Below are 22,129 nucleotides of genomic sequence, written 5' to 3' on the forward strand. Positions count from 1 at the left end.
TAACATCTTCTAACCTTTTTTGTTATTTTTGGTCAACAATCTCTCAATCCAACTCTTCATCTATATACAATTTTTGCTGCATTTTTGACCATAAAGCGTTGAGAAACATGTCTGAAGTTTTGCCCTTCAACTTTATCCATGATCCCTCTCAAAATAGCATATTAGAGCAAAGTCTGTTTTCTTTACCCACCCTAAGCTCATCCAATATACTCATTGAAAATTACAAAAAAACTTTAGCTAAACTTTGTATCAAGCTTTGTGAACAAAAGAACATGAATAATCTAGAACTCCATTAAAAGAAGCAACATTGAAAATTGTATTCCATGATACCCAAAAGATTCATGTTATTATCAAATTCATGCAAAATAGAACTCCTTAGTTCCAATCCAAATCTGGCATCGGCCTAAATTTTTGGCAACTAGTTTTAATTTGTTCAACATTGGTGGACCAATTTGCAGTTTGGCCAAAGCCTAAGACTAAGGGAATTTTGTCTGAGCTACCAGATTTGGCATCCATATTAGTAACTGCAAGTAACTAATCCTAGTAGTAAACTGCAATCATTTCTCCACGCGAAACATGCATATTGCATCGTCAGATTCCAACATGTGACTACAGAAAACATGACAGGTGCCTACTTTTGTTGCCATATCAATAATGGTCTTTGTCAATAATGTAATCTCAGCACCTCTCGGAAGCACTAAAGTTGTGCTCGTATACGTCTTCCTTTGAAGGGGTACAACAAACCAAATTTTTTTTTTTTTGTCAAGACAAAAGTCCGATCATCAACCAATCCGAGATAGTTAAAGAAAGTCGCAGATCTTTGAATCTCAGGTCAAAAATATTTCCCAACTGGAAATTTGGAGGACCCCTTGTCTCCTCCATGCGTAAAAACCTGAACTGCTTATTAGCTGATCAGCAATAAAGTCCCAATATGGATCATGATGAGGTAAAGATCAAGTTTTGTCACAAACCCATTTCTTTTCGTGACAGATATTAGCTAAAGTTGGTATCTCTTCGTTGTTAAAGTTGTTGGTTTATGGCAGGTGGAAAATAATGATGGGAATCTCGATCAGATGTACACACTGGATGAAGCACTTGCAGTTGTGGGTTTTGGGAGATTTCAAGTTTTGGTGCTTTGTTATGCTGGACTTGGGTCTATTGCTGAGGCCATGGAGGTTATGATTCTGTCTTTCGTGGGACCAGCTGTGAAGTCTCAGTGGGAACTTTCTTCTGCTCAAGAGAGCTTAATAACCACTGTGGTTTTTGCTGGCATGCTTGTTGGTGCTTATTCTTGGGGCATCATTTCAGATAACTATGGAAGAAGGCAAGTTCCCTTGTTCCTTTATTGAACTTCTTAGATATTGTGTCGTTGTTTCCAAATAAAAGTTTGAATTAGCTGGTTTGAAAGCATCTTTTATGTGAAATTTCCGCTGATTAAGTAGGATAAAAGTCAATCACCTTTCAGATATATAGAGTTTCTATAACCTGCTTTTTGTCTGAAATTACTGGGGATTTTTTAGGCTGTTTTGGGAATAGAAGCTTTAAAGGCTTGTATCCGGGGCATTATCAGATTGCCTGGAAATGTATATTTTTGGGGGTTGATATTTTAAAAAAAAAAAAATCCCTTTGTTCTATTTTGAAAACTTTTCTGCATTCTCATTTCCAGTAGGGAGGATAATACCAAAATGGTATTGCAAGACCACTTGACTGAACTCTTAATGGGGGGCAATGTGAAAAGTTGGTTTGGGATCTTGTCGGAGCGATGGAAGAAAGCATGTCGATGTTCTTTTGAATAACAATGGCTTTCGAGGCAATGCGTAGATTAGGTTGTACAACTATGATAAGAACATGTGAAAGGATTTGGTTTGCTAATGGTGCTTATGGATTTCTTGTCTATGAATTTAAACAACTAGTCTCTTCATCATCAGTCAGATTGGTGGTTGTTTTTTTTGGGTTTCCAGCTAATCTGAAGGATTTATTCGATGCCATATTCAGCGCAGGAACTGTCTTTGGTGAAAACTTTTACAGCTAGTGCTAGAAAGTTCTGTATGTGAACCCATTTTTGGTAATTTTGGACCCTGTATGCTCAGCAGCATCAGCAATCCTTGACAAGGAAGGTTTTCCTAATCTGGAGTAGAAGGATACCAGATTTAGTAGCAATTCTAATGGAAAAGTCACTTGCTTATTGTCAATCTAAATAATTTCTGTTTGTCTGCTTGGTTCCTATACTGTCCTGTGTAGAGGAAAACCCTCCTGTCTGCTGATGAAAAATGTTGATGCAAATAAGTGTACACAAAGTGTCATGGATCATCTAAACTCTTGAGTTACTTGCAGCAATTTGAAAGATGTGCAGGAAAGATTAGAATAATGAACTACAGTTTTGAACTATTGTCAGCTTTAACATAAACTGAGGTCAAACCTGATGGAACATATTCTAAAAACTGTTGGACTGGAAACTTTCTGCTTACTGTACAAATTCCCCTTAGTTGTAATAGAATCCCATCTGGTATCTGAAAATTCCCAGTATAAAGATCAGAGAACCTGCTTTGTTGAGAATCAGAATTTTTTTCCCTTTATTCAAACTTACTTCTTCAACTTATTTGTACTGGACTATTGTGTTCCTTTTCCTTTTCGCTTTCACATTGCTCAAAATCAGTTTAGTTTTTCACACTTATTTTGTTGGAGTTCGTTAAATATCTATTTGGACTTATCTTCAACTTATATTTCAGTCTTTAGCTTGACATTGACAACCACTCCCTGCTTTTGTTCTCCATCACCAGGAAGGGTCTCCTGAGTGTAGCAATAGTTACTTCCATATCTGCATTCCTGAGTACTTTCTCACCTGATTACATAACTTTGATTATTTTGAGAGTGTTCGTTGGTGTTGGCCTTGGTGGTGGGCCGGTGTACTCAACTTGGTTTCTAGAGTTTGTACCCGCACAGAAAAGGGGAACCTGGATGGTTATCTTCTCTACATTCTGGTCAGTTGGCACAATCCTTGAGGCTTCATTGGCATGGGTATGTTCCTCCCTACATGATATTCTAATTCTCATCAAACATGGGATATTTTCCTTTTTAGTTTTCATTCCTCAGTCTACACAGAAGTCAAACTTCTGAAATGGGGCATCTTAGTCTAAAAACTGACAATAAGGGACTTTACCTTTCCTTGACTATAGAATCTTTCTTCTCTTGCATCGACTTGTATTATGCTATCTATGTGTAAAACGTTCTTTTTGGTTAAATGAGACGAGCTTGAGAGTTTGGGTGCTTTACCCTAGTAATTATAAGTTGCATAAAGATTTCATGGCATTCTTGTCTTTATCAGTTTTACCAAGAAGTCTCATTTGAAGAATTTTAATATGGTTGATATTCTAGTTTTATATTTCCTCACATGGACTTCCGAAAAATTTCTTTCGTTTTTATTTGTTAAAGAATTTTTTTATATGATTTTGTGTAGATCATTATGCCAAGATTGGGTTGGAGATGGTTACTTGCACTTTCATCAATACCATCTTTTGCAGCCCTGATTCTTTATGGATTTGTGATAGAATCTCCAAGATACCTATACATGAGAGGCAAAATGAATGATGTGTATAACATTCTGAAAAAAATGGCTATACTCAACCAAACAGAACTCCCCTCTGGAATGCTTGTTTCTGATAGAAGACCAGAGTTGGATGAAGAATTTGCTCCAGAAGAACGTATTGGATTGCTTTCTTCTGGAAGTAATGAAGTCACATTTTTCAAAGCAGGCTTCTCATCAGTTATAATGCTGTTCTCATCAAGATTAGTTAAAACTACTCTTCTCTTATGGGTGGTCTATTTTGGGAATTCTTTCGCGTATTATGGCATAATTTTGCTGACATCAGAGATAAGCAGCGGACAAAGTGAATGTGGACCAGCCACTTTGAATTCAAAAATTTCTGATGATGCTAGCCTTTACAGAGATGTATTTCTCACTAGCTTTGCAGGTTCATTTTCATTGCTGTACTATCTTTTTCTAAGTTGGATTGTGCTTTCTTGTATTAAAAGATTTCCTTCTGTTTTTTTCTTCTTTTTCCACTTTTTAAGCAAAAGTTAGTTACGTTGAGTTTGTTGTTTTCCCTTTTTCCAGAGCTTCCTGGGCTTATATTGTCAGCAATTATTGTGGATTTCCTTGGTCGCAAAAGATCCATGGCACTTATGTACTTATTCAGTTTCATATTCCTCTTACCACTGTTTTTTAAGCCTCAGCATGAGTTTCTAACTACGGGCTTATTATTTGGAGCTCGCATGTTTGTGATTGGAACTTTCACTATAGTTGGTATATACTGTCCAGAGGTAAGTCTCTAAACTCTGATCTTGTTCTCTTTCTCTCAATCTCACTAACACACTGCACACACAGAGATTCTGTAATTCTTAGAGGATCCAGAAGTTTGAAAGAACAGTGCCTCTTACCACATTGTAGTCCACAAAATTCTCAAGTGTTGCAAGACTTTCACCCTAACCATGACATTTTTATTTTGCACTTCTGAACGAAAGATCTCGGTTGTAGCCTTATGCCCTTTTGTCCCTTGGGCAACTTTCCTATATTTTGGTTATCCATTGTGGGGAAAAAAAAAATTTAAAACCGCGCGTTATTTCATTGTCTTTCAATCATCAAAATGATTGTCCCCCCCCCCCCCCCCCCTTTTTTATTTTTATGTAAGACATCAAGATAATAGCTTCATTTTCATGCTCAATCATATTATGTGAATATCGGTTCTTGACAAATAAACTTTTGTGCGACTGTTGAGGCAATGTGAATTTGTTATTTTTTCCAAATCCTCAGTATATGTGTTAACACGGCTATCTTGAAGAGAAATGTTTGATGCTGAAACTTTTGGGGCTTGTGACATGCAAAAGGCGTAATTTGACTGTCTGAAAGTTATGATATTGACATCCAATACTAGTCATTGCATTTAATCTAACTCCTTTTTTAGCGGTTTTTTGAATTTATCCTGAGTAGTTGATTAATTTGGCTCAAAAGGGTCAAAATATGCAACTCTAGCTAATGAACCTTAGCCTTTTCTTGTAGATATATCCGACTGCTGTGAGGTCAACCGGCTATGGAGTTGCTAGTGCTGTTGGAAGAATTGGAGGGATGATATGTCCTCTTGTGGCTGTCCAGTTGGTTACTGGTTGCCATCTAGTTCCAGCATTAGTTTTCTTTGACGTTGTAATAGCTCTTTCAGGGATTTGCGTTATGCTTTTCCCATTTGAAACCAAGGGACGCAAACTAACTGATACTGTTGCTGCATGTAATTCTAGTTGAACCAATTCAGTCAGCACGACACGACATTAATGCTGCTTAGATTGTTAGTTAAAGCTATTGCTTAAGCAATTCTTTGTGTATTGTAAAGAAATAGGTCCCTTCTTCAGTCATTTATGAAAAATGCAGTACATATGTTAAAAGTAACTTTGACTTGTTATCTATGGCTTCTCACCATTCCTTATCTTTGATCCAGTTTCAATATAATCGAAGGAACAAAAAAGCAATAAGTAGAAAGTTTCTTGTCAGTGTTATCTTTGCCTTGTACAATAAACGTATGAAAGTTTATCTCTTGATGAATTGGATTGTTGGTGCTGGAGGCAGTCGTGATAAGTAGACGTTCCCAGTTTGGTAAGGGCGGTATCTGTATATTGCATCTGTGCTGTTTTTTCCAGTTTCATAGATTTGTAGCTCTATCCACCCTTTAACTATTGCTTTCAAAATACATGTTTCTGAAAGGTTTGTTTGCCATATCCAACACCAGCAATTGAGGCAGGTAAACATAATAGATTTTCTTGCTCAACATTTCTCCAAACAGTTTTGTTCGTTATTAATTGCTGAAGTCCTTTCTTGTTTCTACTCGAATGGCAAATAGAGTAACACACATGTATTGCCATTGTTTTACAGCTTTTATTATTCTTGTGATGCTATTGGTTCCTAGCTTTCTACTGAGCAGTTGGATTAGCTTCAAGTTGAGGCAACAAAACACAATGCGGTGACAAAGGTGATGCTTCCATCTCTATCCCTTTCTGAGAAGCAATATTTGTAGTTTACAACTGACTGCTGAAGAATGCTTACGAGCAATGGCTTTTCCAAAAAGAGAGATTTTTTTTTTTAAAAAAAAAATGGAGGAAAAAAAAACAAAGTAAGTTGGTGGTGTGTATGCAGCTGCTGGCATGGTGTATGGTAGTGCACTCTTATGATCCACCAATTTTGTGTTTCATTGCCTTATGATTTGGAGTTCTTCTAATATAGCAATTTGGTTGTCTGATTATCGTCAAGAAGGGAGATTTGGGTGAAGATAGAAGTAACAGTCTCACTACAATGCTCAAGTTCTTATGCAAGGCAAACTGTAGAGTTTTCTATCTTTTGAAATCGGAAATCGAACTGTCAAAATTATCGTGGCAAGCAAAATCTTCACAGCAGGTCTCCTGATAGAGCACTTTTAGATTGAATGAAATGTTTTGATGCCTTGATGCAGCAGCATTCCATGCATGCTTACTGACCTCAATTCCCACAATTTTGTAAGAACAGCGGGTGCCAATTTTAATCAAGAGTTCTTCACTTCTTGAGACTGCAGAAGACATTCGTAGAAACCTTTTATCTACGTACACTGGAAATTAAGGAACACTGAGGAGGGATTGGAATTGCGTGGAGAAACATGTACAAGTGGAGTATAACATCTGGGGAGCTACGTTAGACTTTAACAGTAATTTCGGTGGTGGGATTTTGAACTTGCTCTAAAATCTTGAACATGCGAGGATGCTATGAAATTGTCCAGGACTGGTTAACTGTACAACTCAATCCTCCTTTCAGAAATGCAGTTCAACAGGTGCTAGGCACCATTGGCATGACAAAATGGATGTTATGCATCCCCTATAACTGATGCTATTGATTTTCATACTCCCGTGTGCTTCCACCTGAAAGGCAAAAAGCCAACAGCTGAAGGTAAATGTAGGATGCGTAGTTCTCTTTTGTGATGGAGTGATTAAAAAGTACACTAAAGTGCATGAAGTTCAAAAAGGATCGTGAATTTGCCAACTGAAAAGCACATGAAAGTATTTAGAGTTGCAAAAATTTTTTAGTTTCAAGTTCACTTCAAAGTTAAAACTTAAAAAGAAACAAAGTTTATCCCAAAAAAAAAAAAAAGTATAAGCACTTTTTGATGAGATGGGTTCACTAAGATTAATGCATCATGTACTTTAGCGACCTTTTAAGGTATAAAAGCTACAAGTTTGAAGGTGTATATTTCATAGTTAGCGGTGTTAGTTGGGCACTTAACAATTTTCATCCTCTGCCAGGCGCCAACTTGAACATGTACAAGATAAAAACTGCAAGCAATGTTCATATGTTTGCGTCCAACAAGCCGACAACTTGACAACAAAATATGTCCATCCATCTGGTTCTTGATTAAAGAAATGCCATGATTCTTTAGCTACGTCTTGAATTAAAATACTTTCAGTGTTAAAACCAGATGGATGGCCTTATAAAAAATCACAAGTTGTATGAAAATGTATTTCTTGTATGTCAAAGTTATTGGCACATCTCCTTCTCATTATTGGTAAGACCACCTCAATGAGTAGAGAGTCCAGATGGGAGAAATGCTGGATCAATGTTATGCACGTAATATGCTTATAATCCTAGTCAGGAGGCACTGAGTTTTTTGGTTGGTGTAGTTCTGAGAAGGCTGAAGGCTAACTGGATAGTTGCTGTAGTTTCTTGGAGGTGCTTTCCTTTCTAATGCACAATGGGACAAGGATAGTTTGCTTTCTCCTTTTTTTTTTTTGGACTTTGATTTCTTCTGCAGTCCAAGTTTGTAAAAGATGATCGAGTTGGGATTTGATGAATGAGTTCAATTTATTTGGTCAGGATTTGGATATAATCATTTGATCTTCAGTTTTCTTCTTTCTATATATTTAGTTCTTATGCTAACAGCTTTACCTTTTAGCTCAAGGTTTCACGAACATGATAAATATGTAAACATTCCTTGGATTATGTAACATAGAAAGTTGATTCGAATGTAGTCCCTTTGAGGGCCTGTAGCAGTTACACCTTATAGATGTCATCATCAATTAACAGAAATATTGGACATTAATGCAACACTTCAAGGATGCATGATACTCTCTTGCCATCAATTGTTTCTTTTGTTTATATGAGAAATCGAGCATGCAAGTCTTGACTTTGGATTTTGTACAAGATAAAAAAGGAAGTTCCTTTTTTTGTTTCAGTTCGATTGATTACAACTCCTCAGACAAAGTACAAAACTGCACCTGCTAGCAATGATTCCGGTGCAACAGCGAGGAATATAGAGCTCAGCATAAAGCACGGGCCTTTAGGGGTAGTTCATGCTGCAAATACTTAGCTGGCCTAATCATCACTTGATGGTTTCAGTCGTCTAAGGGTTTTTTTTTACTGGGGAATTTGATATCTTGTTGCATAGGAACAACACTCCTCTGTTATGTATCTGCAGCTAGCACTAAATGCTCAACTTTAATAGCTATGACAAAAAGTGATATGTGTATATATATATGCACAAATGACAATAATGATCCCTTAAATGTATTATTTGTATGGTCTTGTGACAGTAAGATGTGACTGATTCATGTAATGATTAACAAGATTGATAGATGGTAAAACCAAATATGTTAAATATCGATAAAACAAAAGAGTAAAAAGAATGTCCATATCCTGTTCCATCTGCATTTCTCTGGCCTCCACCCTCAACTGATTGTCTATGAGCATATGCCATCATGAAAAATGATGGTAAATGCTCTACAGTCATCCTCTTTAAGGATAACGAAATTATGGTACCTTTCAAATCTGACTGTTTGTCTTAGTATAGCTTAGGGGATGGCAGATAATACTGATCATGCGTACACATTTGATGAAGCGCTAACTCTGGTGGGATTTGGAAGGTTCCAAGCCCTTGTGCTTCTTTATGCCGGACTTGGGGTCAGTATCAGAGGCAATGGAGGTGATTATTCTCTTTTTTTATAGGACCATCAGTTAAAGCTGACTGGCTGCTTAATTTCTTCCATCCAAGAGAGCCTAATAACCATTGTGGTTTTTGTTGGGATGCTAATTGGAGCTTATGCTTGGGGCATTATCTCAGATAATTATGGAAGAAGGCAAGTTTTTTCCTTGTTTGTGGTCTCCATATTAAACTGAGTTCATCTATGGAAGTTGCAAGAAATGATTCTACTAATTGAATATGTGCAATTATTTCAGTATATCTTTGGCAGCGAAATGTTTCAAAAATCTTTACTGCAGAGATAGATTTGTTAACTTCATGTATGAAGAGCTGCAATCCAGAAACCATTACAGACTGATTCTAAATGGAAAAGTTTACAGTTCTCATCCGACGCCTTGTTAAGAGTTTTAGCTCTTTTTCTCTTTTCCTGATTTCTTCATCATGCTCTCCTTTTTTGTTACTTATATGCAACTTTAGAACCTAACCAACCTACTTCTATTCTATCTACAGTGCCTACAATTTACAAAATCTTGGTTGCGATTTTTCTTATCTCTAAGTCAAGAAACACAATTAGATTGCAAGTGCACAAGGAGTTTTGCACATAGAACTCAACATCAGTCATTCACCAAGTTACAAACTTTAGGTCACTTATTTCACATGTCTATAGCTAACATTTGTATCTTAGTTGTTCCTTCTTTAGTTTATATGCTTTGTTGGCAGAATACACCGGTTTTATTGCTCAATATCCTACAAATTTTGCCCATAGGAAATACAGGCGCCATTCCTGCTACCATTGATCTCATCTAAGTTTGACACAAATGAAACATGGCTTTGTACATTTTCTCAAGCTGGACGTATCGCCACTCAAGATCTCATCCAAGTTTGCCACAAATGAAACATGGCTTTATTGGGACCTTCACGGTTGTTGGAATTTACTGTCCAGAGGTAATCCATGCTTCTCTAGATTTCAGTTGTATTCAAACATCCCGGTTGGTGAACATGATACATACAATTTCTGTCATTTCCCAGCTGCAAATATTTGCAGAAGCCATTTAATTTAATATGCACCTGTTTTGCTCCTTAGAAATACAGAAATGATTCTAGTCCAGTGCTTGCACAAAACTGTCTTGAATGACCTCTAAGATGTCTTCTGTGCAGCTATATACTACTTCTGCAAGGGCAACTGGTGTAGGGATCGCTAATGCCCTTGGACTTGCATGTCACGTATCAGGCATGGTTCGCAATATCAGCTGATACCAATACGTATTGGCCGAGTCGTAATCAGAACGGAGGAGACCAGTACGATACCGATTCCCGAATTGCAGATATTACCATATTCGCAACGACTCGCTCTGACTCGGCCGATATTGGCCGATTCGAATCCGTGATATATGATATCAGCCGATACATCCGAGTCCACTCGGAGTCGATTCGGATATTTTTTTAAATTGTGTCTTTTTTTGTATTTTCTAATTTTAGTAATTTTTTCAAAAATTTTGGAAACTTTTATGTGCTATAATGTGCGTATCACCCGATATTCAACCGATATGCTGTGACAGATATGGAACAACTGAGACTGCGACGCGACCACAACCCGTGATGGCGAACTATGGTATCAGGCAACTATCTTTCACCAACTTCTCAAGCAGAGGACATTCCTTGGAGAGATTCTATTCCTGAATTATCATCAAGTAGTCTCACATATTCTAGACGCAGGACCTTGAGACTCGGCAAAGAAGCCAATTTTGGAGCTTTCACTTCAACTCTGTACAATTTCAGTACCACAAGTGTTCTGCATGTGAAAATCTGACTTTGGTAAACCTCCAGTATTCTCCTCGTACTTCTGCACCGCAATATGAACAACTCGAACTCCATGCAAAAGCAAGGCAGATATCCATGAATTAATCACTGAATTATGAGTCTTGGTCTGGCAATTGAGGCGAAATTCCCTTTCCCTTATGGGAGATCCATTTCTCAGCATTAGCATCTTATAGACAAAAAAACATGAAATCCTGACTCATCACCTTAACCTTAACGTTTGAACGTCGATCTGCCGTCTAATAATCCACATCATTTGTGTCCTCAAGATCAAGAAATGGCACAGACATGAAAAGGTATTCTCCATCTTTTGGGCTTTTTATCAAAAGTTTTTTTTTTTTTTTTTTGGTTATTTTTAGTTTTTCCAACCAAAAAGATGGTATAATGACTTCCATCCACTTGAACCGAATGTACATTCCAATGCCACGGTCAATTTACAATTCTTCATTTTCTTTTCTTTTCTTCTAGCTTTCATTTTCTCCCTCCTCTCATCACACTACAACCTTCTTGCAGTTAGATACTATTATCATGAATATATCTTTTGATGTCCTTCCAACGTAATTATGGAAAATATTTAGGTAAACTAGAATACTAGATTTTATTCTTCCTTTCAGAGCCCCTTTTAGAGCTACTAGTAATGGAGCACGTGCTTTGCACGTGAAGATGATGCTTTTAGATTTTTTTTTTTTTTTACTTTAAAATTTTCAGAAAATCAATTATTTTGAAGGAATAAATGTAATTGAGACAAAAAATGTGATATTTAATATATATATATTATTTTATATTTTTCTGAACTTAGTTTGCTCTAACCAATATACATGTACAAGCAATAAATCATGCTTTGTTCCAAGAGCACTTTTATTTTGTAACAGTATCAATATTTTTGTCTTTTGGTTAAATTTAGATGATCTAGATGTTCTTTTTTTATGCTATTTGAATTTAAATTTTTAATTTTTTGAATAATTTATTGCTCCCCTTTAAGTCATTCTATAAATTGTTTATTAGTTTTAGTGAGTTTTTTTAATAATTATTATTATTTTTGCTAAAGTGGTTGTAAAATGATCTATAATGCTATTGTAATTCTAATAGTATATAAATATATTGAAATTCCATTGTTTAAATTTAAATAGCATAACTTTGAAGAAAAATGTTTTGATTTGGTGAAACTTACTTGTATTTCTCATTGATATTATTTATTAATGATGAAATGCAACGCAATTTGTCCATTTATTAGAAATGTAATTTTGGCATCACAAAAACGAATATCATTTTTTGTTACACTATTAACCACTAAGATTCACCATTTTTTTTTATAATTTATAAATAAAATTTATTCTTCTTTTTTCGATTTAATTCACTATATCTCAAGGGAATGTTTTTCATTCTTGTAATTGTTCGCATAATTGATATTAATTATTGATGAAATGCAATGAATTGGTTGTTCTTTTTATGATTTAATTCACCAAAATCATCACAATTCAAGGATTGCTTCTTTGTCACTGTTAGCATAATTCTTATTAAACATTAAGAAAATGCAATGTAATCTTGTTTATTTATTAGTGTCGAGGGCAATATTAGTATCACAGAAACTAAGATCAATTTTTGCTTTCACTCACACTAAAGACTCATCATGTTTTTTACATAGTAATAGATATGATTATGCTTATGATGCGGGAAATGTATAATAATTTAAGAAAATCCCTTTAACTCTTGAATATATGACATAGTTTACAAATGAGGCTACAAATGAGGTCTACTCAAGTATTAGCTGTAATGTCCTCATTCAATCACTATTGGTTATTTCCTTTGATCTCATTATTTTTGTTAGTATTTGTTACCATTAATAAATGATTAATCATAAATTCTAACTTGTTTATTTGTTCTCTTAATAATTTACACCCTGGACTGAATATGCTTTATATGTATGAAATATGTATCTCATTGCATGAAAATGTACTTTTAAAATGTCCAGCGACCAGTCGATTCGGAACAAAAAAATAGCATTTTGCTATTTTAAGGTACATTTTTCCACTAAAGATTTACCCTTTTCAAGTTGTTTGACAAACTAGCTCAACCATGAACATTTTCCATCAGTTGGTTAATCATGGTCAATTATGTTTGGCGGGTTGTGGCCATTGTTACTTGCATATCAGCATATGCAAGAATCTAGCAACTTGGTAATAAAAATGCTTTCATATCTGTTTTCTGCGTTAAAGAAATGCGACGGTCTTTTATCCATTTCTTTTAATGCACTGTGGCTTTTCATCTTGTACGATGATTAGTATTATAAGTATTGTCAGGACTTAGCACTAGGTTCAAAATGGACGTTGTCACACTCAAAGCAAATGGTAGTGATTTTTTGGTTTTCTGGTTTTATTAATATTTTATCAACACTTTCGTTTTGTATTCCAATTGCTTGTGACATTGCCTCAATAATTGGCAGGCCCAAATGGATTACTGATTTTTCCTTTCTTACACCCCTCGCCTGTTATGATCGAAAATATGCACAAGCAATAAGAAGGCTTTTGCTGGATAAGATTTCCACGTTTTCTGGGTTTTTAGGATCTTGTTCTTGTAAGTTGTGCTGGTTTGATTCAGTGTCTCTTGTACCCTCTTTTAAGATTTTTGTCAAGAGGCTATTCTGAGTTGAAGAGAGTGGCTGTCAAATTCTTCCTCATTCTTCATATATTTCTGCTTGAATAAAGGTATAATCCTTTCTGTTCTAAACTGGGAAAAGGGTTGGTTTCTTTATTTCTTTTTTTAGTTGTCGTGAATAAGGTTGATTTCTATTATGAGCACTAATCAGGGATTTTCACGGCATAATAACATGAGTTGCCAATTTTGTATCTTAAGCTTTATCTTTTTCTTGTGGCCTCAGACATCAGTGCTATATTCCATGCTTCGTTTTTTTGATGGTTAGATAATAAAAATGTTTGAGTTGTGAGATGAAAGTGGAGTTTCAAACAGTACTTCTTAGTGATCGCTTATTTGTGAAACATGCGATTTTCTTCTTATTGCCTAAGTTTGACAAATAGCTGATTTTCATTGATTTATTAGATGGGGGACCAGAGACCGACATATACTCCGGATGAAGCAATTTCTGCAATTGGATTTGGGAAATTCCAGGGTCTCGTACTAGTTTATGCTGGATTTGGTTGGATTTCAGAGGCAATGGAAATGATGCTTCTCTCCGTGGTTGGAGTAGCAGTACAATCTGAGTGGAAGCTTTCTCCTAGCGAAGAAAGCTTGTTAACATCCGTGGTGATGGCTGGGACTCTCGTTGGAGCTTATTTCTGGGGCACCATAGCAGATGCTTATGGGAGAAGGTAATCCTTTGTACTTTTTATGACACCTTGTGTTTCCAGTTACAAGTTTTTTGGGATGTCATATAAATATAACAAATGTTGCAGCTCAGTTTTAGCTTAAGCAGGTCCATAGTTGTATCTGTTCATGGGGAGAGATACTTCCCTTAATTATTTATAACTTCAGTGCTGTTCAGAAATTTGTGTTGCTAACTGGCATGCCATAGTTGTTGAGATGTTCATGTAAGTTAGCTACTCTTGCAAAAACAGAAGCTATTGGCAAAACTCCTCCATACACTCAGCAAATCTGTACATATTCTTACTTGAAGAATGTGTAGGGACCAAAAGAAGTTTTTGACAAAATAATATATCTGGACATATTCTTACTTGAATTTAGAATGCGGAGGTACCAAAAGAAGTTTTTGACAACATCCACCTGAGAAAATATTAGATTTGATGTTGGAAACTGAAACATGTCCTTTGAGAAGCGAAGATATGCTATTAAGTACTACCATCATATGTGTTATTGACTTTTAGGTAATGGTATTGCTTATCGACTTCAGGTAAACTTTACGAGTCTATTTTTCAGCACTGAAAAAGCGCAAAGAAAAAGGGCCTGCTGCAAGATATTATGAAGTTGAATTAATGTAATTATCAGTGAAACTTCTCTAAATCTTATTGCTTAGGCAAAGTAATTACCAGGTCGGATTAAGAGGCTGATTCTAAGGCAAAAGGGTTGGTCTATTTCCTTAAACTGAGGGATGATCAACATTTTTTTTCAACTAAGCATAATCTGTCCAGTCTCTGGCAGTCCAAGTGTAATCCTATGGACCTACACGTTGTTAACAATGGAGCTTTTACCCAGCAAGAATTTAATGAGCAAACAAGGACCTCTATGTTACTAAAACACAAACTTAATTTCTGCCTATCAAGCATAACAACTCCACCACAGTTTGATGGATCCAAGAAATTTAGTCTACATGTTCGTGATTTTAATTATATTAGAAGCTAAATTAAACAAGCCAACCTACTCATTGCCCAGTTATCAACCTTTTGTATTACATGTACTACCGTAATCTACGTTATATTGCCTCAACCCCATATTAGATCAGTTTCCAAGAGTCCCATTCATTTTTTCTGATGCAAGTATGCAACTGAGTTGTAAAATCCTTTCTTTCTTGCCTAACATATATTATTTCACATGGTAGCCAACTTGAATTGTATTGTGAAACCTCCTACTCAATATCATTGGGATTCATGACTTCGCATTATGATGCCTCTTGTGTTTTCATGTTTCTGTTTTACTTGATCAGTAATTTGAGACATTATAATATTTCCTTGTCTCATTGTGAGAGTTTTTTCTATTTCTTGTCCAGGCTAAAAGTGTGATTCAAATCTCTGGATCTTTTTCTTATCAAAACAATCAGAATGATACCTCTGGCAAAATCAAGCAAATCTTTTATCTTCTCTAAAGTACAAATCTTAGAGTAGGACATGTACTACATAATGAGACCATGGATCTTAATACAATTAAAGTTGGGCAAATTACATTTTAGCCCCTTGTGGTTTTCGCAAAAACCACATAACCCCCCCATCGTTCAAAAAGCCATACATAAACCCCCTGTGGTTTGGGTTGAACTGGCAAATAGACGGAAAGCACCCACCGTAACGATTCGTGGGCAAAATGTCCAAATTACCCTAATATAAATACAAAAAGGAAGCAGATGAGTCAGATTCTTCCTTGTTCTGTCTTTGTCGTGAGAAAAGGAGAGAAAAACATGACTACCGAATGAAGGAGAGAAATTTAACCCACAAAGATCTACCATTGAAGACCAAAAAGTAGCTGTGAAAGAGCATCACGAAAGCTGTTGTTGCATCTGGTAAGTTTTTTGACATCATTTTAGCATATAAGATGCACTTGCATAGTTTTTGAACAGAAACTATCGGGCATTGGAAAGTTAATAAATCAGTGATTATTTTGCTTAAGCGTTGATTAATTTAAAATTTTGCTGCTTTGGGACAATCTGTATTATCATATTTAAGCATAGAATATTTTATCGACTAGAATTGAATTTATGCATTAAGATTAGGGTAAAGAAAATTGCATTCGGGAGTAAAGAAAATCCCGCCTGCATAATAACGTTGAAACCCGCAAGCGGGATTCTGTGTTTTTTCTATTTCAAGGTTAGCTCGCATGCGGGTTAATGTTATATTTGAGCGCGAGAAGAAAAAATTGGTAATTAGGCTCTTTGGGCATTATAAGTAAATATTTAAATTAATGGCAGTTTTATTACACCAATATTATTGTATTATCATTATTATGATTATTGTATTATTTCTTATGCAAATATAACATTTAATTATTTAAATTTGATTTTATTTTTACAATTTATAAAATTTTTATCACTTATATAATATTTTTAAAACCCTAATACATCTAAATTTGATTTTATTTTTCAAATTTATAAGATTTTTATTTTAAAAAATGGGATACGGATAAGATATCCGGTTGGTTCGATTTGCATAGGTGCATATGAGAATATCCGAATACTCTTTAAACCCGCATGCGGGTTTAAGGAGATTATGGCAACTCTCTGACACACTAGTTGCCCGTCCAACTTGTGTGTAACTAAAATATATTTAAATAATATATTTCATATTTTTGTTATTTAGAGTTTAACAAAACATTAATATTGGGTAGATTTGAGGGATATGCATAATTTTGCATATTTGTAGGAATATTAGAAAATGGAAAATTTGGGTAAATTCCCAAATTTTGGAGGTAAGGTGCAATCCAAGAACTAAAACAGTCATTTATAAAACCTTAACAGTCATTTATAAAATAGTCATTTATAAAACCTTATCATCACTGCCTCACCAGTTGAACGAAAATTGCAGGTTTGTTCAGCTTCTATCTTCACGGCATTTCTTCTTATTTTTCTTTCGTTCTCTATCTTGGGTTCCTTCACCAACTTTCAGTGCAAAGTCAGCAACAAAGTATTTCGGAAGATGGAAAGAGATGAGGAGCACCCATCTAGGCTTTATTGGGTACGTCAAATTGGTCAGGGGTAATATGGGTATGTTTCCTACTGCTACCAGAAGAACAGGCGCGTTTTGCCCACGAATCGTTACGGTGGGTGCTTTCCGTCTATTTGCCAGTTCAACCCAAACCACAGGGGGTTTGTGTATAGCTTTTTGAACGATGGGGGGGTTATGTGGTTTTTTCGAAAACTACAGGGGGCTAAAATGTAATTTGCCCATTAAAGTTTAAGGTTTTCTTTTTCTTTTTTTTGGAAATAAGTCTAAAAATGCACTACAGTAAACAGAAGTCATTTGTAGCACTATATATGGGTGTGAGCATAGGATCACACGAAGTATTGTAAAGGAACCGTGGACTTTCTAGAAACTGAAGGGATATCAGAAGCATGCCAGTTGCAGCAGATGACCATATAAAGACACACAAAAGCCTTTCCAACATTTTGCATCATTACATGGTGATAAGAACCTGTAAGAAACTTCCTATGGTTTGGATAAATTGAAACAAGATCAGCCTCACAACCACGGTTCTTCTGTAACTAACCTTGTGTTCGATTCTTCTTCCATCCAGGATATGTATTAACTTGTTCATCTCGAAGCTTACTTATCTTTAGAGCGAAATGCTTTTTTGCTTCATTTAAAAATCCATTTTTTACACATTCTTATCCAGCATTCATCAAATACTGTATGTTCTAGTTCTGTATGCTTTACTTTCATGGCTCAGCATTGCTTTTATTTCCTTTGTCAATTCTTTGTTGTTTTTTTTTTTCATTATTGTTGCATTTATTTCATCTCTTCGTTATTTACAGAAGAGGATTTATTGGTGCAGTAACAGTACTGTCTATAGCTGGAATTTGTTGTGCTTTCTCCCCAAACTATATACTGCTGTTGGTTTTTCGTAGTTTGGTTGGTTTTGGTGTAGGAGGTAACCATGTATTTGCATCATGGTTTTTAGAGTTTATTCCTACTCCAAATAGAGGTGCTTGGGCGTTTCTACTGTCAATTTTCTGGTCACTTGGAACGGTAATTGAGGCTTCACTTTCATGGGTATGTATGAAATTTTTCACCAAAAGGAGCTTGGTGTTCTATTGCATTGTCTTCTTATTATTCTTGTACTAAATTTATTAACATTTAAGGGTGATTAATGATGCAAAATAGTTGTCATCTCCACATTGTGATCAGGAATGTCGGATGTGCCTCCTTTTTATTTTTTCAGCTTTGTGTAGACTAACTGCAGATAATTCTTTATCCAGGTTTTATAGTTTTCATTTTTTTAATTCACAATTTCGAGATTTGCATGCATGAGCTAAGTGAAATTATTCATATATATGAATCAAGAATGCACGCATCATGTGCATTGGACAGTGGCCCCGAATTTCACGCCACACTTTGTTTTCTTGTTGAATATAATCCAACTTCATTACAGACAGAACACTCAATTAAATGAACCTTAGTAATTGTCACTTGTAAATACTATTCTATTCAAAATTATCCATGTTCCCATGTAGATGAACTCTGTTCTAGTTTTTTAACATTGTCCTTTTGCTTGAATTTCTAATAATCTTGGACACTGACATTTTGAATGGTTTTGATTATGACCCTCAATCAGCATGTATGGCCTATGTCCCAATAATGAGTATGGAGGACTATTCTGCATTAACATAGTAACCATCCAAATTCTCTCCCTTGCTTACAGATTGTCATGCCGACATTGAGTTGGAGATGGCTAATAGCTTTATCTTGTCTACCATCCTGGATTGTGCTTCTGCTTTCTGGACTCGCACCTGAGTCACCAAGACACCTGTGTGTGAAAGGCAAGATGGAAGAGGCCCATATGCTATTGGAGACAATTTCAATAATTAACAATGCAACACTTCCCCCAGGAATTCTTGTCTTAGGTCGAAAGATGAACATAGATCAAGAACAATCACCATTGTTAGATACTTCTCTTATCTCATCAGATAGAGAAAAGAAGCATAGCTCACAAACTTGCCTATCATCACTGTTTGCACTATTTTCACCAGAACTGGTAAGGACAACTCTTCTGGTATGGTTTTTGTACTTCGCAAATACATTCTCTGTCCTAGGAGTCATATTGTTGACCACTGAAGTGAGCAATAGTGGAAGTAATTGTAGTTCAACCACTAAGTTTTTGAAGAATGCCAAGAATAATAACCCCTACAGAGATTCTTTTATCAATTCTTTGGCAGGTAAAGGTTTCAATATATTTGCAGAAGACATTTGCTTCTTTTTAAATGTTGAAAACTTTTCATCATTACCAATAGGAAAGATATAACTACACTTTCCTGTAATTACTCCCTTGAATTTTTACATTGTCATATTCATATAATTATGTCTTGCATTATGATGAAGTTTTGCCTTTATACAGATCTCCCTGCAGTTGTTATACCTGCATTTATTGTGGATAAATTAGGGCGGAAGCTCACCATGGAGATTACGTGCATATTGAGTTTTATTCTGCTTCTACCACTCATTATGCATCACAATGAGATTGTGTCCACAACTCTATTATTTGGTGCTCGCATGTTCATTTCAGCAACCTTCAGTGTCACTACTGTTTATGCAAGCGAGGTAGATTTGGGAATTTTTTTCTGTGGATATCTAGTTTTTAACTATCCAGATGCAGCAGATTATTAATGATTCCAGAACTTTTTATGCCAAACTTTTGATAGCTGCAAGTTTATAGACTTGTATTGGTTTAGTAAAACTAAATATAAGAAGTACAAGCTTAGTATTTGAATTATCTTGGAAATAAACAAAAACACAGGCTATTTTGATGGTATCTAGTCGTAAATTGTTCGGAAGTTGTTAGCTAGGGACAACGAAATAAGGAATTTTGACCAATAGAAAAGGGACTGGAGGGAGTAGTAAACATTTGAATTACAAAATCCTAGTTAATTAAGCATTTCGCTTAAGGTCATCCTACATCTGCTCAATCTTTGGTGATTAAGGAGTTTGCCAGTACTGATGAGTATGTCACCAGTTTCCTGTTTCCTTCAATGGAACTGAATTATCTAAATCAGTGAATGAAAGAATCAAGAATAATGTCTAGGCCTCTCTAAAAAGCTAAAGGAACTTTAAATGATTTGCAATTGCCAGCTTAATTCAATTTTTCCTGAAAAGCATGGCTTACAGATATCTCATGCAAGAGGTTCATATATCGCTTATACTTTGTGAAACCTCAAGGTTGAAAGAATCTCAATGGCTTGAGTCTAATACATGTATTGACATTTTACAGGTTTTCCCTACTTCAGTGAGGACAACTGGTGTTGGAAGTGCAACATCTATAGGAAGAATTGGTGGTATAATATCTCCTCTTGTAGCCGTTGGTTTAGTAAGGGACTGCCATCAAGCTGTAGCAATAGTTCTGTTTGAAGCTGTCATAGTTTTGATGGGATTTTCTGTGGCTCTTCTACCTTTTGAGATCAGTGGAAGAGGATTAAGTGACACTGTTCCACTATCTAAAGAGGAGCAGCTTTTACCATCACCATGCCATGACTAGCAACGACGTCAAGAGTAGCGGAAAGATCAGTATATGCACCAGTTGCATACCAAGTTCCTAGCTCGTTGAATCTAGGAGTGGGATAGGAACAGTTGTCAGTATAACTATTTGTGAATGGTATAAGAGTTCTTCAACAGGTTATAATTCATTGCCAAATGCTTGTACATCTTTGTAATATAAATTATATACTACTCAATTACAACTTATAGGGGCTTCTACATGTTAGTTGAATTAGAATTTGTGGTGTTTTTTGGTCCTTATATTTTGAATTTTTATCTTGTTGACGGCCAAAAACCTTTTTGGACGATGGTTACTGACAACTGTTCATGCTCCTTATCCATTAAATTCAGTGAGTGCAATTGATGTTTCAATCCTGTCCAAGTCCCCAGTGGCTTAGTTGAGTCCGTCCTCTTTATAATGTAAATTTTGGTGAATATTGTACTACATTTTAAAAATCTACTTTGTGACCTCCATATGAATATTGGGTTAATTTTTTTTTTTTTTTTTTGTCAAAAGTTAGTTTATATGTCATTTGCTAACGTGATATTACAAGATCAGCTACAAAAGGGTTACTACCCGACAGGTCCTTTTGTGCACTCTCATTGAGCCACATGAATCATTTTCTTCCCAATTTACATCTCTAACAAGCTTAACGGCATATTTTGCTAGATTGTGTGCACAACTATTTTCTAGTCTATTAACAAAAGTAAAAGTACATTGATCAAACAAGCCTTTCATTTTTTGGATGTCCTCTAGTAAGGCTGCAACTCTGAATTCCTCGACTTTCTCTTCTCTAATCATGTCTACTATGGCTCTGCAGTTTGATTGGAATTCCACTGCTTTCCATCGAGCTTCCTGTGCCATCATCATTCCCATTCTGATGGCTGCAGGTTCTTCCACCAGTGGTTCACTGGACTTTTCTACAGATTTTTCCCATGCCTGTTGTATCTTTCCCTTCCAGTTTCTAGGTATCCCTCCCAGTCCACCCTTCTGCATTTCTTTTGACGATTTGTCCAGATTTTGTGAATTGACAGTGAATTGTCCAGATTTTGTGTACTGTTAGTACATTTTATCCTCTCCACCGGTCAAGCTTAGTGGAATGGCTAGAATTTGTCTAACATCTTCCTACTCAAACCATTTGTTTAGCTTCCTCAAGTTCCACTCCCCTTCTGTGATTAATTCTTCCACCCTCTCTATGCTACATTTCTCCTTCCTTACTGATTTGACCTTTCCCTTCTCATAGCTTGGGATCCACTTGTCTTTTCACACCTGTATAGTTTTGCCATCCCCCACCCTATGTCTCATTCCTTTCCCCTATGTCTCATTCTTTCCCCCCTGTATGCTTTTCCATACCCAAGAAATAGACTTTGGGCTCTCTGTTCCAGTCTTGCCCTCCTCCTATATACTTGGATTTTAAAAATTTACTGACCAGCAGATTGGATGAGTTTTGATACTCTAGAATTGCTTTG

At 35.8% G+C, this 22,129-nt stretch overlaps 2 protein-coding genes across 2 annotated transcripts; both read left to right on the forward strand.

Annotated features, from left to right (window-relative positions):
• The first annotated feature begins 710 nt into the window (after positions 1 to 710).
• LOC113775280 (organic cation/carnitine transporter 7-like) lies at positions 711 to 5,437 on the forward strand. Its single transcript, XM_027320092.1, has 6 exons — positions 711 to 946; positions 1,044 to 1,324; positions 2,781 to 3,018; positions 3,458 to 3,971; positions 4,115 to 4,320; positions 5,057 to 5,437. The coding sequence occupies exons 1-6, from the start codon at positions 932 to 934 to the stop codon at positions 5,291 to 5,293; spliced, it is 1,491 nt and encodes a 496-aa protein (XP_027175893.1). The 5' UTR covers positions 711 to 931; the 3' UTR covers positions 5,294 to 5,437.
• A 7,896-nt stretch (positions 5,438 to 13,333) lies between these two features.
• On the forward strand, positions 13,334 to 21,023 carry LOC113776020 (organic cation/carnitine transporter 7-like). Its single transcript, XM_027321085.1, has 6 exons — positions 13,334 to 13,504; positions 13,857 to 14,125; positions 17,947 to 18,184; positions 18,834 to 19,347; positions 19,527 to 19,729; positions 20,397 to 21,023. The coding sequence occupies exons 2-6, from the start codon at positions 13,857 to 13,859 to the stop codon at positions 20,658 to 20,660; spliced, it is 1,488 nt and encodes a 495-aa protein (XP_027176886.1). The 5' UTR covers positions 13,334 to 13,504; the 3' UTR covers positions 20,661 to 21,023.
• The last annotated feature ends 1,106 nt before the right edge of the window (positions 21,024 to 22,129 follow it).

The sequence above is a fragment of the Coffea eugenioides genome, chromosome 6 (genome assembly GCF_003713205.1).
Source record: "Coffea eugenioides isolate CCC68of chromosome 6, Ceug_1.0, whole genome shotgun sequence".
NCBI lineage: Eukaryota > Viridiplantae > Streptophyta > Magnoliopsida > Gentianales > Rubiaceae > Coffea > Coffea eugenioides.

Coding starts and splice junctions, on each gene's coding strand:
- LOC113775280 (XM_027320092.1), top strand. Junction 1,325..2,780: donor TCAGATAACTATGGAAGAAG/GCAAGTTCCCTT, acceptor CTCCATCACCAG/GAAGGGTCTCCTGAGTGTAG. Junction 3,972..4,114: donor ATTTCTCACTAGCTTTGCAG/GTTCATTTTCAT, acceptor CCCTTTTTCCAG/AGCTTCCTGGGCTTATATTG.
- LOC113776020 (XM_027321085.1), top strand. CDS start 13,857: ATGGGGGACCAGAGACCGACATATACTCCGGATGAAGCAATTTCTGCA. Junction 19,348..19,526: donor TTTTATCAATTCTTTGGCAG/GTAAAGGTTTCA, acceptor GCCTTTATACAG/ATCTCCCTGCAGTTGTTATA. Junction 19,730..20,396: donor CTACTGTTTATGCAAGCGAG/GTAGATTTGGGA, acceptor GACATTTTACAG/GTTTTCCCTACTTCAGTGAG.